Genomic DNA, 15,882 nt, shown 5'->3' with positions numbered 1-15,882 from the left:
CGGGGACTGGAAGAGGAGGGGGTGGGGAGAGACCGCTCGTGGGCACCGGGTTTCCTTCTGGGCTGATGGAAAGTTCTGGAACTAGAGGTGACATCGTCAGTGTACTCACTGCTGCTGAATGGGGCACTTGAAAATGGTAAATTCTGTGTTCTGTGTTTCTGTTTTACTGTCTGCACACCTTCCCTTTCTCTTCCCAGCCGCCACATCGGTCTCAACATCGACCCAGCCGTGAAGGCCGTCATGGGCATCTTCAGCCTGGTGACGGGTAAAAGCCCTGTGTTTGCAGCTCACGGAGGAAGCAGCCGGGAGAGCCTGGCCCTGCAGAACGTACAGGTGTGCCTCCCAGATGGGGCCGTTGTCCCCACTCGGGGGCCGCAGGGAACCCGGGGGACAGCCGGCACCGGGGTCGGCAGCCTGCCTGAGAGACCCTGAGTGTGCGGCCTCGTGACGAGGATGGGGGTCTGCGTGTGTGTGCGTGCGTGTGCGTGAGAGCGTGCGCATCAGCGTGAGGGTCTGTGAACGTGGGGTGTGTGTGTGCAAGTGCGTGCGTTTTCTGCATCTTTGGGGGGCGGCTCAGACGCAGCCCCACCTTCCAGCCGGCTGCAGGGGAGCTGGACCCTGCGTGGTCCGTGGAGGGAAAGAGGGGGCCTGGGCTACAGCTGCCTGGGTCTGTCCTGTCTCTCTGTCCCCTTTCTGCGGGTGCGGGTGGCCTTGCCCAGCAGTGCAGGGAGTGACAGGAGGGACCGCGGCCTCCCCCGCTGGCTTTGCAGCCCTGTCCCACCGCGGCCTCGGGCTTTGGTCCTTCCATCTGTGTGGCGGAGCGCAGGAGCCCACGGCGCGGGTGAGGGGACCACGGGCTCCCGGACCCTCTGGACGCTGGAAGCTCCGGCATCACTTAAACTTTCCCGTCCTCCTGAGGCTGCTGGGAGAGCCCCTGCCCCGGGCGGCAGGGAGGCGGTGTTCACATGCACGTCCCCCACCCCCGCCCCGCGCGGATGACGTTCCCCTCCTGTGGTCCAGGCGCGCGTGAGGATGGTCATTGCCTACCTCTTCGCTCAGCTGAGCCTCTGGTCCCGGGGTGCCCCCGGCAGGCTTCTCGTGCTTGGATCTGCCAACGTGGATGAGAGGTGTGTGGCCCTTGCTCTGGATGAGTCCCCTGGTTGACCCACGGCCACTCCAGCCGGGTCTGTGTCTCCCGCGCTCTGCCTTAGCTCCTGATGCACCTTTGAGAGCAGCCGATGGGGGGAAGAGGCACAGGGGTCAGGTGAAAACGGTCATCTCTTCTGGCCTGTAAATCCTGGCCCTTGCCCACAGACTGGACCCTGTTCCTACCATCAGCCATCCGTTTAACGGGACAGGGAGTGATGTTACACCCACCTCGGGGTTGCTTGAAGGAGCCCCGCTCAGGGCGGCGCAGGTTTTAATCCCCCTTGTCTGGGACCCAGGGGGTCTTACACCCCGGCTTTGCACCCTCGTGGGAGCCTGGAGGGCTGAGTGGTTGGTCTTTCTCTTGAAAAGTGGGGAGAGGTCAGCCGTGTGAGTGCAGGTGGGACAAAGGCCAAACAGTACCCACAGCACAGGTCAGCAATGGCCTTGGCGGGGTGGAGCTTGGGATGCGGGTGGAGAGCTGCGGTCATCCAGTGGTCCAGCGAGAATATGGTAGCGGTGGTGGTGGGGTGGAGAGGGACGGACGCATCGAAGGGGTGAGTGTCGTGGGGTTGAGGTGACAAGTGGGCACAAAGTCGGTGGCTTCAAGACGCAAATGAATTATCTTACAGTTCGGTAGGATAGGGGTTCAACACGGATCTCACTGGGCCAAAGTCAAGGTGGCACAGGGCCGGTTCCTTCTGGAGGCTCCAGGAGAGAAGCTGTTTCTCGCCTTTTCCAGCTCCTAGGGGCGCCTGCGTCCTTTGGCGTGTGGCCCCTTCCTCTGTCTGCAGAGCCAATGGTGCAGATTCTCTGTGCCTTTCCTGTGGCCACAGCTCCCACTGACTGACGCCCCCCTCCCACCAGTTCTCTCTTCCACGTTTAAGGACCCTTGTGATTGCATTTAGGGCCCACCCCATAATCCAGGGTGATCACCCATCCCAGGGTCCTCAGCCTCATCTCATCTGCGGAGTTCCTTTCTCCCTGTATGTGTATGTATACAGGTTCCGGGTATTAGGATGTGGGCACTCTGGGGGCCACTCTGCCCACCACAGGAGGTGTCTAGCAGTGGGGAGGTGACCCTGCTTCTGTTGGCTCGGCGTCTGTGTGCACTGAGGTCCTGCCCCTCCCTCTCAAGGACCTCCGCCCCTCAGCTCCCCGCTCCACTGGCCCCAGCCCTCCCCTCCCAGACGGGCCGCTTCCAGGCTGCTGCTCAGTCCCCAAGCTGCTTCCCGGCCCAGACGCCTCGTCTGGCTTGCTGGATACTCCTCCTCGGCTGTCCATAGCCTCTGCCCCTTCCCCAATCTGCCCCAGCACATCAGGCTTCTCCAAGACCCTTGATCTGCCAAGCTCTGGCCCCAGGGCCCTGGAAGAAGCGAGTCTTCGGATGCCCAGGGGCTGGATGGCCAGGCCCCCAGGTTCGTGGAATCTGCAGCCCCTCGGATCTGCTGCGTGGACACTGCGTGTTCTTTCTCCTGCTGCAGCCTCCTCGGCTACCTGACCAAGTACGACTGCTCCAGCGCAGACGTCAACCCCATAGGCGGGATCAGCAAGACGGACCTGAGAGCCTTCGTCCAGCTCTGCATGGAGCGCTTCGAGCTTCCCGCCCTGCAGAGGTGCGTGTGCGCCCACGAGGCCTCAGCTGTGGCCCCTGAGCCACCGGGTATGCGTCTCAGCACAGCCCCGGGCCCCCCTCGCCCCCCTCAGCCACCTTCCGTAGCTCCCATCTCCTGATGGAAAGAGTCCTGCCCTGCAGGGGCACTTGGGGTCCCGGGACCAGGCCCCCCCTTCCTTCCCGTCGGTGCTGCCCTGGCTCTGGCCAGGTCAGGCAGCCGCTGCTTCCCTCTCCCCCTCGCCACCCTTCTCCCGCCGTCGTAAGGCCGGGAGGTCTGTGTATGCCTCCGTCTTCGGGCTGAGCGCGCCTGGTGCTTTCATGGCATCTGTTGAGTTAACACGCAGGTGTTGTCACTGACCTCTGTGTGTCTTGGCCACAGCATCCTGGTAGCGCCGGCCACTGCCGAGCTGGAGCCCTTGGCCCATGGACGGGTGTCCCAGACTGACGAGGTAACGGCGGTGGCTTTGTCACTGTGCTTCTTCCCCCACCTCCCTGCTGCTGGGTTCCTTCCTGGCCTCCTTTCTGCCCCAACAAGCCATGCTCCATCGCTGGGTTCCCGGCCTGGGAGCCCCGGGCTCAGCGTCATGCACTGCTGGCCTTCAGTGTTCAATTCAGGTCCCTCAAGGTTGGGGCCGGGAGGGAGGTGATGAGGCGAGTGGGGTGGGAGGCCTCGATTCCATCTCCAGCAGAAGCTTTAACCTGTCCCCCAGCGCTGACTTGCTGTCACTCATGAGACGCATCTCTTTTGTCCCCAGGAAGACATGGGAGTGACCTACGCGGAGCTGTCGGTCTACGGGAGGCTCCGGAAGATCGCCAAGATGGGGCCCTACAGCATGTTCTGCAAACTCCTCTACATGTGGAAGGACGTCTGCACCCCCAGACAGGTAAGCCATGTGCAGTGTCCTCAGGGGGTCGGCAGGTAAGGTCACCTGGTGGGTGGATTTGACTCATAGGAGCAGGTGGCCGCGGTGTGACCTTAAAATGAGAACACTCGCTCTGTCTAAGGAGCTACGGCCCAGTTTCCGGCTCTCAGCAGCCCGGGCCTTCCTTCTGCCCTGGCTGAGTCCGTCTGAGTGGGGCTGGACCCCATCCTAACCAGCTAGCTCCTCCTCCTCTTTGGGGGGCAGAGGGCAGACTCTGAGGTTGGAATAGCGCTGCTTTTCTGCGAGTTGTCAGGCTCCTTAGGGCTGAAGCCCACAGACGGAGTGGTCCCCGCAGAACGGCCTGGAAGCCTCATGAGATACATCTTCCCGGGACCCCTGACCAGGTCTCCTGATGCAGCTTCCGGGGTGCTGGAGTCAGGAGCCCACGTCCTCAAAGCTCATCCCGCTTCCCCAGCCCGAGCAGTGGCACCGGTCCACTCCTGCCTTCGGGGGGTTCAAAGGCAGCCGCGTTGCAGGGGGCGGGTGCTGTCAGCTGGCACAGCCCAGGGCGGTGCTGCCGGGAACACCAGCCTGGGGTCCTTCCGGCTTTGCCAGCATCAGGCCCTGTGCATCCCTCGCCTCCCAGGTGGCCGACAAAGTGAAGCGGTTTTTCTCAAAGTATTCCATGAATAGACACAAAATGACCACACTGACCCCCGCGTATCACGCCGAGAGCTACAGCCCAGACGACAACAGGTTCGACCTGCGGCCGTTTCTGTACAACACCCGCTGGCCTTGGCAGTTCCGCTGCATAGAAACTCAGGTAAATCAGGCAAAAATGGTTTTTCTCCCTGTTAAACGTCTGTTGAGGGAATATCAGCTCATTTCCATTGAGGACTGAGAAGCTTTTTAATATGTACGGTGGCATTTTTTAGCGTCCTTCTTTCTGCAAAGGTTTCAAGTAGGTTTCAAGTCAATCAGAGCATGAGCTATTTTTGGCTGTGCTGAGGATGCTAAAATTAGGGGCTACGACACTGTGTCAAGTGTGGTACCAGTCACCGTGATTTCTACACTACTAGGCTATCCAACTGGCTTCACATCTTCTAAACCGTCTGTTTTTCCTCTTTTCCCCTAATTACCTAATAGTAGAACCATCTTGCCTGAGAATTCAGGCTTCTTTGATACTAAAAGGGGAGGGACTACAGTCAAACATGTCCTGGCTCCGGAGGGGATGTGTTTTTTTCTCCCTCCCTGCAGCCTTTCATAGGTGGGCCTGGTCGGGATGTTTCCTGTGAGCTAAACAAAGGTATTTTAGCTTAATCTTCATGACCTGGGAGGCAGGGTTCCCAGAGATGGGCCATTATGTGTAATTTAAGCTTATAGGCAATATCCCTTTAGTGATGAACTTGTAATAGAATGAGCGCAGCGGCCGGCGCTAGCCGTGGGGAGCGGGGAGCAGCCATGAGGAGACGATGGGCAAACTGAGATGGGACGCAAGCAACACCGCACGGCCGTGACCGTGGCCCTCATGCAGGGGCCGTCAGGCGATGTCTGGAGACATTTTTGGTTCTCATACCTGGGGTGGGGGCTCTGCTGCCACATATAGTGGGCAGAGTCCAGGGATGCCTCTAGAACACCCCGTGGTGCACAGCACAGCCTTCTCCCCCCGCCAAGTATTAGTCAGCCGTGGGGCCTCGCTTCCACCAGTACACACTCAGCAGTGGGTTCCCTCACCTCAGGCCTGGGGCTCAGAGGGTGTGCAGAGACCCTCAAATGGAGAAAAACACATGTGGGTAAAGATGGAACTCACCTGGAGTCTTCTAGCCCAGCAGTGACCCCCGTGCCCGGGCCAAGGCACATCCTTCCGGACTCCGGATCCACCCACATCTCATCACTGAAGATGCTGTCGGAGGACCTGCTTTTTCAGTCCCGTGACCGCGACCCTCTTTCGGGTGAATCGGTGCATTGTGACGGCCTAGCCGTTCAGGTCCTCGTGGTGACGCTGCATCCTCTCTTCTAGGTTCTCCAGCTGGAGAGAAGACAGCGTCAGGACCTGGACGGCGTGGACTGAGCCCGGGTCCTGCACAGAGGGCTCCCCTCCCGCGAGGATGCGCGTTGCACGTCTGCCTTGCTGGTGGCTGTGAGCGGGAACGGCTGGCGTGTCCACAAGCCCCGTCCGACATGTTTCGAGGAGAGGGATCTTTTCAGTCTGGTTTCTTTAAAAAAGGCTGAAATACAAGAGGATGCGATTTTAAACCCTCTTCTTCTCTTTTTTTTAAATTAAAAAATTAATTTAAAAAATTAATTTTTAAATTAATTTTTATTGGCGTATAGTTGATTTACAATGTTGTGTTAGTTTCTGCTGTACGGCAAAGTGAATCAGCTATACGTATACATATATCCGCTCTCTTTTAGAGTCTTTTCCCATAGAGGGCATTACAGAGTCTGAGTAGCGTTCCCTGTGCTGTACAGCAGGTATTGGGATGGACATACACAAACTACTATATATAAGCCCTCTTCTTGAAGCGAGCGCTTTCCCCAGCCCCTCTGGCCCTTGTGCAGCATCTCCTGAGTGTCACCTGAGCCGAAGGAGGATTTTCCAGGCGGGGATGGAGGAGGCCCTGGGGGGTGGAGGGTGGTTCTAGAATGACTGTCCCCACCCATCACCCACCCTTGCAATCTTTGTAGTTTTGCAAAGCAGCCCTTTCTCCTTTTCTTCCTCTGTCCTTGTGTATGACTCTTCTCACTATAAACTGGCCCATTTCCCTGATTTCTGTTTCCTGGTCACCGTCATTGTCATTCCGAGGACCTAAACCTGCAGGGATGTAGATTTGCCTCCATCCTGTGCCGCCAGGGAAGGCTTCACGTGCTCTCGAGGCAGGCTGTGCGGTCACCATCCCTGCCCCCGCCATGTGCTGCCCTAAGGAAAGACCCCCCTGGGGGGCCAGCTGCCTGCCATCCTTGCCAGCCTCCTCCTCCCATTTCGGTCTCACCGTCCTGGGTCAGCACCCAGGTTAAGTGGGACGATGCCAGTGTGGGCGGGAGGAGAGAGCTGGGCTCTGGTTGCGGACCTTGCGGAAGGTCCCGCCTTGGGCCCGAGTAACACAGCTCAGCCCCCATTCTGCTGGAACACCAGGAATTCCTAAGGATCCCCAGGAATATTTACAAACTGCATCAGCTTGGACTTTCCGCGTGTGTGTTACCAAAAGCCTTACCCAAGAAAAGAACCTGGTGAACAAGGAAAGGAATTTATTGATTGACATGCTGAGCAGTCCGGGGGAGTGACAGCTTCAGGCCTGGCTGGACCCAGGGTTTGTGCCATGTCATTGGAACTTGTTTCTCTCTTCCCCTGACCCTGTCTCTGTGTGCTGGCTTCCTCTTGTGACTCCAGTCTTGCAAACTCCCAAGTTCAGATCCAGCAGGAGATTAGCACATGTGCCTTCCCCGTTTCTTCAGTACAGGCCCTGGGTTAGCTCAGTTGGGTCATATGCCCATTTCTGAACCAGTTAGCTACTGCCCCGAGGTCCTCCAAAGAGGACCACAGGGTGTTATCAGAATTAGGAAAAATAGATGGTGAGTTCTCCAAACAGGAACGGCCACTGCACACACCCTCAGGCCCTGGCCCGGGCCCAGGCTCTGGACGATGGCTCCTTGGATCTAAGTCCACGTTTCTTGGCAATGCTACCGCAGGCCCTGGGCCTGCAAAGCACATGCACAGAACGTTCCTCAACTTCCCACAGTGACAGCAACACCCAGGGACGTATTAATAAGACTCCAGGCTTGGGCAGAGGGAAGGGAACAAGGGCACACTGCCCTCTTTCCCCGAAGGCTGCCGCCATCTTTGTATCTCCCACCCCTGGAATCCAGAGCCCCTCCCGCAGGCTCGGGGACAGAATAACCCCTTCTCCCTCACCCCACCGAGGGCCACTTTTCTGTGAGGTAAAGTCACTCGACGTAAAGACAACCTTTTACACCACGATGCGAAGCCACATCCTGCTTACCATCTCCAACTTGTCTTCCAGAAGAGACTCTTGGCCTTGTGGAGCCAAATCCCAATGCTACGGTCTGAATGTTCACATCCCCCCAGAATTCATATGGGAAATCCTAAACCCCCATGCGATGGTGTCAGGGGGCGTGGCCTCTGGGAGGTCATGAGGGCCTGAGGGTGGAGCCCCACGAATGGGATCGCTGTCCTTATAATAGAGACCCCAGGCAGCCCCCGGCCCCTGTGCCACGTGAGGACCCAGCAAGAAGTCTCCGGCCCAGCCCGGAAGAGGCCCCTTCCCCAACCCTGCCCGCACCTGGTCTTGACTTCCAGCCTCCAGAGCTGTGAGCAGTGCCCTTTTGTTTATGTGTCACCAGGTCTGTGGCATCAATATTTTGTTACAGCAGCCTTCACGTACGTACTGAGACCCCCGTGAAGGTGTTTCTCCTAAAACAAAGGAAAAGTTTACGCTTCAAGGAGAATTCAGTCCTTCACCTTGGGGAGAATCTGGAAAGAAAACAAAACAGCAGTAAAAGCTATTCTTCGAGCCAATGTGGCCCAGGTACGCTGATGAGTATTTCCCTAACTTGAGGACAGTTTTGCGGACGGCCGGCGAGTGGATGGGTGCATCCCGTGCGGGCAGCCCTCCCTGACCCTGTGGGTCTCATCCCAGCGTTTGGCCCTCGTGGGCGGGGTCACGGATGAGCTCAAGAGGAGGTGGCCGTGGGTTCTGCAGCTGAGGGGTGACAGCTCACACACTGCTGTCACCTTCTGGGATGGCTGTCACCCAGGGTGACGGCCAGGCCCCTCGGTGCAGGTGTCGGCACCCCACGGGTGTCCCCCGGGGGGACGTGCACCTTGCTGACACCCTGGGGAGGAGACATCCTCCTCTCTGCCACCCCCCTCCCCAGCCACGCATGCCCTCCTGAGGCCGCGGCTCCTGCACCACGTGTGCTGGGAGTGGGGTGGGGGGTTTCTGCTCCAGGGAAGGGAGATGGAGGGGGCGGGGACACTGAGGACGGCCAGTCGTGGGGTCAGTGGCAGCGTCCTGAACATTGTCCTGCAAGGGCCTCCTGCACTCAGGGACCCCAGGACCCGGGCCGCTGGTCATCCAGGTATAAGGTAGGGTCCCCCCAGTTAGAAGTCACCAGAGCTTGGCTAATGAGGAGCTATGGGTTCCTGTCTGCAGCTCCAGCTCGTCGTGTGGGGTCCTGGCTCTTTTCTGAGACCCGAACATAGACAAGCCCGCCCACCCCAGCTCCTGGAGAGGGCAGTGAAGCCTCATGTCAAACCCAGAGCTTACTCGGAATCTCCTGGGGTCGCTCCTGAGAGCAAAGACTCACCAGCACCGTCCTCTCGGTTGGGCGGTCGTACAAGCTTTGGCTGAAACATTTCACTCAACAATCAAAGCAGCCTGGGGGACCACACGGAGACCTGAGTGTCACTGCAGCATGAGCTACTGACGCAGCCAAACCCGCACCCAACTGGACGTTGCCCACCCCGCCCCCAGACAGCATTGGTCGACAAATCTTTGTTTCTCTGGAATTCTAAAGACAAAAGGAGAGAGTTTTGAGAGAGATAGTACATCCCACGAGGTCAATCCATTAAAAATCAAGGAAGAAAAAAAATAAAACACTGTATTTAGATCCTAGAACATGCCGGAAAAATGGGCGAAGGACAAGGGTGCGTCATTTCCAAGGACCAGCCTACATCTGAAAGGAATTTAGCAGCGTTTGTTATCCAAAACTGAAAATGAGCAGAATTTTAACAGTAAGTCAGAGGTTAAAATCGAATTTCTGAGGTTGGTGAGTGTGACTTCACAAACTTTCTGAAGGTTAATTTAACAGATTTCAAAAGGCTCAAATGTGTGCATTTGGTTTCATATACATACACACAAAAAATTCTGCTTCTGGCTATTCGTTCTCATTTTTCACAAAGAGGAGGCTGGGAAGGGAACTATTTGGGGGTGCTGACTTGGGGAGCTCCGTCCCGCTGGCAGCGAGCCATGGTTATCACCAGGAGATGGTAGGGACCGTGCCCCAGGGACACGGATCCACTTGGAGCCCCCCATCCTTCAGAGGTCCACCGTCTCCACCTTGCCAGTCAGGGGCGCCTTCCCATCCTCACCATCCTCTGTTTCCTCACCCAGGGCCCTTTGGAGGACCACCTTGAGGGGCTCCCTCAGCCGCTGTCTCTGAAGGCCCCCAATGAAGAAGTCAATAGCAAGGTTAGCGGTGCTGTTGGTGCAGGACAGGTGGATGCAGACGTCGCTGAGAGTGTGACGTTTCATGTCAGCTACGAGGCAGCTGACGATGCAGAGGGGCAGGCCGAAGAGAAAGAAGCCCAGGACCGACAGCAGAAGGACCAGGTAGAGCTTTCTGGGCCAGTGTTGCTGGGAGCTCGCCTGGACTCGGAAGAGCAACAGCAGGCTGGACAAGCCCAGGATGGAGAACGGGAGGAGGACCCACACGGTGGTGGCGGTCGTAAGTGCGGGACCGAACTTTGTCCTTGGGATGAATAAACTGACCACAGGCATGACCTCTCAGTGTATTAACCGAAAAGATCAGAATCCAGAGCAGGGCGCTCACGTTGCCTGACAGGTGCTTGGGGCAATGACACCGATACCAAATAGGGAAGAAGGAGGACAGACAGTGCTGGAAGCTGATGGCAGTCATGATGCCCAGGCCAGTGAAGTAGAAGAAGAACCTCAGGACCATAAAGGTGTCATGCAGGTGAAAGGAATAGTGAAGGAAAAGCTTCAGGATTTGGCAGACAGAGAATACAGTCTGGAAACAAAGGTTCATGAAATCCTCGACGGCCAGATTGAGGCTGTTGATGAAGAAGGCATTTTTCTTGGCGGACAGATGGACAAACCAGATTACTATTCCATTTCCCACCAACCCACAAAGGGCCACAACCACAGTGATGGACCGGAAGATCATGTGGTCAGTGTTCTCTGATCTTGGAGCCAGCGCTGTGGCGTCAATGCTGGAACGATTGCGTGTCTTGCGGTACTGGTCCATGGTGAGGAGATCCGAGCTCAGCAGGACTCTGCTGGGTTCCTCTGATCCCTGATTCCCGGCACTCCTGGGGGTGGGGTGGGGGGAGTCAGAGACGGAAATACAGAACCTCAGGCAAGTAAGGTGGGCTCTTGCTCCTCCCCACTCTCCCTGTCTCTCTCTTCTCTTCTCTCTCCTCCTCCTTCCCTCCTTGCCCCCCTTCTTCCCTCAGTTGTCTCTTTCTCTTCCCTTTCCTTCTATTTCCCACCCCCAAGCCTGGCCACAAATGAACCAAGTACAGGTCGTTACTGTGGTTCTCGTCTCTCCCTAGAGGATGAGATAAGAGTTCAGCTTCATCCTCTTGAGCTGGGCCCCTTGGGCATCAGTACAGCTCATTCATTCATCTCTGTACTCAACAAACTGATTTGCCGGATGTCCCCTCCAGCTTAGGCGCTGAGCAGAACACAGGGTGGGGGAAGTTGGGGAGACCTGGTTTCTGCCCCCAAGGAAACCAGGGGAACAACCACTTACAGGACGGTGCGACTGGAGCTCTAGTACTCAGGGGGGAGTTGACCCTTGAAGACATGGTAGACGTTACCAAGAAAGATGATACCCAATGCAGAGAAACCACTTGAAGAAGGTCCAGAGTCTTGGGGGAGCTTGTGCACTCAGGGTAGACCTCTTAGTATGGTTAGGACCTGAAGAGCAGTTTGGGATACAGGGGAGAGGACGTCGATGATGTAAAGGTGGGTGGAGGCATCTGGTCTACCTCCTTACTTAGGACCAGGTGGCAGCCCAGATGCACTGATATCTGTAGGGCGAGCTGTGCCTGAGTCCCTAGGATATCTCATCTACTCCATCTGCTTCAATACCATCCTGTACTAATGACTCCGAAAAGCTGGTCAGCCGCCTGAAGGTGCTCTGCGGGCTTCTAGGGCTGTGGGTTCTCATGTCTCAGTGGCTGTGGGACAGAAGGATGGCTCCTCTCAAAGACACCCATGTCCTAATCCCCAGAGTCTATGACGATTGAGGTAGGAGAGAGGCAATGAAGATGGCATATGGAATTAAGACTGCTAACCAGCTGAACTTAAAATAGGCAGATTATCCTGGGTCATTCAGGAGGGCCCCACATGTAATCACAAGGGTCCTTATAAAAAGGAGGCAGAGGAGGAGAGTCAGAGAAGGAGATGTGAAGCGGGAAGCAGGGGAGGGGTGATGTGATGGTTGGTTTTGAAGAGTACAGTAGAGGCCACCAGCCAAGGATGCAGGCCCCTCCAGAAGTTGAAAAATGACCAGGGAACAGCTTCTCCCTTGAAGCCCTGGGAAGGAATGTAGCCCTGTCCACACCTTGATTTTAGCCCAGTGAGACCCATTTTGGGTTTTGGACCTCCATAATTGTAGGGTCATAAATTTGTGGTGATTTGCTACAGCAGCCATAGGAAACTGTTACATAAGGTCGCTCATTCCGTGGTTGGGCTCAGGTTCCAAGAGGTCCTTTCTGCCCTTTGGGTTTCACGCTTCTTCCCTTTCTCATCCCTTGTTGCCAGCTTCTCCTTATCTTTTACTCAGACCAATTCAGCTCTTCTCCTTTTCTCATCCCCTGGATGCTGCTGACGTTTTCCAGGTCACATTTCTCTGTATTCTGTTCTGTTGTAGTTAAACGACGCCCTTGAATCTGATCTCACCCATTCACATGGCGTTCTGTGGACCACTCGGTTCCCAAACACACCTCTTCAGCCTCCGTCTCTCTTCAGCCCTGACTTGCTCATCAAACTGCCGACTAATAACACCACGTATAACACCACCCCCCAAACGTGTGCTCTCCACTGCTCTTCCTTATTCCTACAAATTACATTGCCACACAAAACCCAGTCCCCTAGATATGAAATGTGAAATCACTGGAGGGCATCAGGTGCACTCTGGGGTCAGGCTGTTTGGGTTGGATTCCTGCCCCTCCCACTAATTAACGAGTGCCTTTGTGTGATGTACTCGGTCTTTGTACTATATATAGTAGATGCACGCTACTGTATAAAAAATAGATAAACAACAAGGACCTACTGTATAGCATAGGGAACTATATCCAGGGAACTAATTATCCAAGATTAATAATTATAGGTTGTTAATCTTGTAATAACCTATAATGGAAAAGAATCTGAAAAAGAATATATATACATATGTATAACTGAATCACTTTGCTGTACACCAGAAACTAATGCAACATTGTAAATCAATGATACTTCAATAAAAGAAATTTAAAAAAAAATTTTTTTTCGTTTTTTAAAGCACATTTCGAGGAAGGAATTGTGTAAAAGATAAGTAATTCATTTTAACTTATGTTGATTTGGGCTTGTTTGTGGAACACCCAGGTGAAGATGTCCAGACAGTCAGGATTTTGGAAGAGAACTGTGGTCTGGAGGTGTGGATTTAGCAAACATCATTGATGTAAGTGATAGCTGAAGCCACTGAAGAGGATGACATTGCAGGGAGGAAAGGGGCGGGCTGGGGAAGATGTACCATCTATTTACATCCAATGCGTAGATGAAGGAGGACCATCAGAAGCACACAGAAGAGGAGAGGGTACAGAGGAAGAAAACAACAGAGAGTGTTGTCTGAGGAGCTAAGAGCAAGACTCAGAAGTAGCGGGGCGGGGGGGACTTCCCTGGTGGTCCAATGGTTAAGACTCTGTGCTTCCAATGCAGGGGTGCAGGTTCCATCCCTGATCGGGGAACTAAGATCCCACACACTGTGTGGCATGGTGAAAATAAAATAAAGTAACAGAAGCAGAGGGGGATCAGTAGTACAGTAGCAATTCCTTGGAAGTTTGAATTAATGAAATACATTAGTAGCATGAAGGATTTAGCGTACTTTAGAGGGTTTTAGATTGTAGATCCATAATGCACTAGTAACAATATTCTAACGAAATGGAGGATAGATCACTATGAGATTGATGTCATCAAGAATAACGTTTACTTTGCTCACCAAAATATCCTGGGGCACTGTCTTCAGAAGGAACCTGCTCCCTGGGGCTGGTTAGTTGCTTTGATCTGAAGGATGGTCAGGACACCAAGGCCATCTTTGCTGTGGTAGGCTCGCCCTTGGTCCTAGGCTGCTTCTATAAGGATCCCTGTGACTGCTGGCTTCGGTAGCTGTTCCACTGCAGACTTTCCTGGTTTAAGGTACTTGTCTCTCCACGCCATGTAGTCCTAATGCAAAAATGGCATAAGTCCCTCCATAAAGTAATTGGATGAGAATGCTGGGGTGGGGTAGGGTAGGCAGGGAAGAAAGCAAACAAGAGGTGGCTAAAATGGGGGGAACCCCACTGGAGAATTTTCCAGAAAGGCATGACCTAGGCATCGATATTTCCCATCGAGACATCAGACTGATGCCCAGTGGGCAGGGAGACAGAGGTTGGATGAACTACAAAGCAATGGCGGGTCAAGGAAGACGTGGTGGAGACAGTAGGCAAGAGGAACCTGAGAAGCCACAGATGCTCTGGGCTCCAGACCAGACACAAGCTTAACGCCCTGGGGGAAATGCAGTAAAGGAGTAGGAGGTGGACAACTCCATCTTACCTTTGATGCTGGTCCAGTCCAGGAAGTGGTCTGCGAGGGTAGGAAGGACCTTCTCTAGATGTCTGATCATGGAGACATCATCTCTGTCCTTGGACCACCGAGCCACCCTCAGGAGCTCCTGAGGAGAGTGGAGCTCTGAGTGTTATCAAGTTGGTTCAGGGTCCCTTGTTATTTCCTGTGTGGGGTCACTGGCCAATCGGAGTCCAAGCGTCATCTCAGGAGAATATCTCAAGATCACGTGTGTGTCTTCTGCATTTCCTCCTGTGTTGCCTCATCCTCACATTCAGCTTCTACCTCGATGTTCTCAGAATCACTCTCTTCCTGTGACTTTTTCTCTGAAACAAGCCTCAATTGCACATTTGCGGTGCACTAGAACACACCCGTAACACCTGGCATCCATCATCTTGGTGATGTTTGAGACTTTGAACTAGCTGGTATATTTTGGTGGCTAAGCATTATGCAAGGGTCATGCCTGGTAGAATGTCCCTCCAGGGCCATCCTGTTCGGGATCTTCCTCCTCAGCTCACATCCTGACCTTCCCAGATGCTCTGTCCTTTCATCTCTTTCAAAGTCTCAACCTCTCATGTCTCCCCTGCATTCACCCACCACACAGACATCCTAGACACTAAGCACTCCTGCTTCTAGATCAATGCTTCCAGGGAGGCATCAGTGAGGTTGGGTGGGAACCGCTGAACATATTCCACCTCAAGACCTGAGCCATGTTCTTTCCAGAAACCACGTCTAATTGTGGACAGGATGACCTCCAGCCCTTGGGGAGAGACAGCAGAATGATGAGGATGGAGAGACAGGATAGCTCTGGCCAAGCCCCCTGTAGAAGGTCAGAAATAAATGATGAAAGTCTCCAATCAGGGACTTCCCTGGTGGCGCAGTGGTTAAGAATCAGCCTGCCAATGCAGGGGACACGGGCTCGAGCCCTGGTCTGGGAAGATCCCACATGCTGTGGAGCAACTGAGCCCATGTGCCACAACTACTGAGCCTGTGCTCTAGAGCCCGCGAGCCACAACTACTGAGCCCACGAGCCACAACTACTGAAGCCCGCATGCCTAGAGCCCACGCTCTGCAACAAGAGAAGCCACCACAATGAGACGCCCGCTCACCACAACGAAGAGTAGCTTCCCGCTCGCCACAACTAGAGAAAGCCCGTGCACAGCAACGAAGACCCAACGCAGCCAAAAATAAATAAATAAATAGTAAATAAATAAATTTATTTAAAAAAAAAAGAAAGTCTCAAATCACACCCTCTGTTGTGGAGTCACCATGGTCCAGCTCAGGCCCCTAAGCTTCCCAGGGATAAACAGATCCAGAAATCGTTTATCACACCTTCCAAATTCCCACCAGAAGGATTTTTTCCCCACTATGTTTAGTTTTACTTTCAGTTGCATGAGATACTTTTCCAGTGATGAGGAACTGGTGTGGTCTTTTCAGGCTCATGCCTTCCAGGATCAATAATTAGAGAAACCCAATGAGAAAAGAGAAATGAATGCATGTTTCCTCCTGGTCATAGGCAAGTCCGTTGATCGTGTCTGCCCAAAATACAGTTTCATTTCCACTGCTTGGGGTCCTTGTGTCAACCAGCTCAAGCCTCTCCCTCAACTGGATACAGTAAATGAAAAAGGCACCCATGTCCCTTCCGTTCCAAATCTTTTAAAACTCTGTAACAGTGATTCTCAAACATTTTGAT

At 54.3% G+C, this 15,882-nt stretch overlaps 2 protein-coding genes across 8 annotated transcripts in view; one reads left to right on the top strand and one right to left on the bottom strand.

Annotated features, from left to right (window-relative positions):
- Nucleotides 1-5,880, top strand: part of NADSYN1 (NAD synthetase 1) — a 36,123-nt gene extending 30,243 nt beyond the window's left edge. For 4 of the 7 annotated variants that reach the window (XM_082341873.1, XM_082341871.1, XM_082341874.1 and 1 more), the window contains 7 exons: nucleotides 198-333; nucleotides 1,021-1,127; nucleotides 2,631-2,762; nucleotides 3,141-3,210; nucleotides 3,517-3,645; nucleotides 4,271-4,447; nucleotides 5,645-5,880. In XM_082341873.1, the coding sequence (XP_082197999.1) occupies nucleotides 198-333; nucleotides 1,021-1,127; nucleotides 2,631-2,762; nucleotides 3,141-3,210; nucleotides 3,517-3,645; nucleotides 4,271-4,447; nucleotides 5,645-5,695 (802 nt within the window). In that variant the 3' untranslated portion in view covers nucleotides 5,696-5,880. Of the gene's footprint in view, nucleotides 1-197; nucleotides 334-1,020; nucleotides 1,128-2,630; nucleotides 2,810-3,140; nucleotides 3,211-3,516; nucleotides 3,648-4,270; nucleotides 4,448-5,644 lie in introns of those variants that run through there. The other 3 variants (XR_014231515.1, XR_014231516.1, XM_082341875.1) reach the window with 3 other exon arrangements.
- A 2,918-nt stretch (nucleotides 5,881-8,798) lies between these two features.
- LOC309605726 (mas-related G-protein coupled receptor member B2-like) lies at nucleotides 8,799-15,276 on the bottom strand. The gene is given in 2 exon segments (XM_082341898.1): nucleotides 8,799-10,130; nucleotides 10,132-15,276. Coding segments are annotated over 2 exon segments (948 nt in total). The 5' UTR covers nucleotides 10,633-15,276; the 3' UTR covers nucleotides 8,799-9,683.
- Between the last annotated feature and the right edge of the window lie 606 nt (nucleotides 15,277-15,882).

This window comes from Balaenoptera borealis, assembly GCF_965194805.1.
Source record: "Balaenoptera borealis genome assembly, chromosome: 11".
NCBI lineage: Eukaryota > Metazoa > Chordata > Mammalia > Artiodactyla > Balaenopteridae > Balaenoptera > Balaenoptera borealis.
Note: the sequence above shows the minus strand (reverse complement) of the source record. Positions and strands in the feature narration are given on the sequence as shown.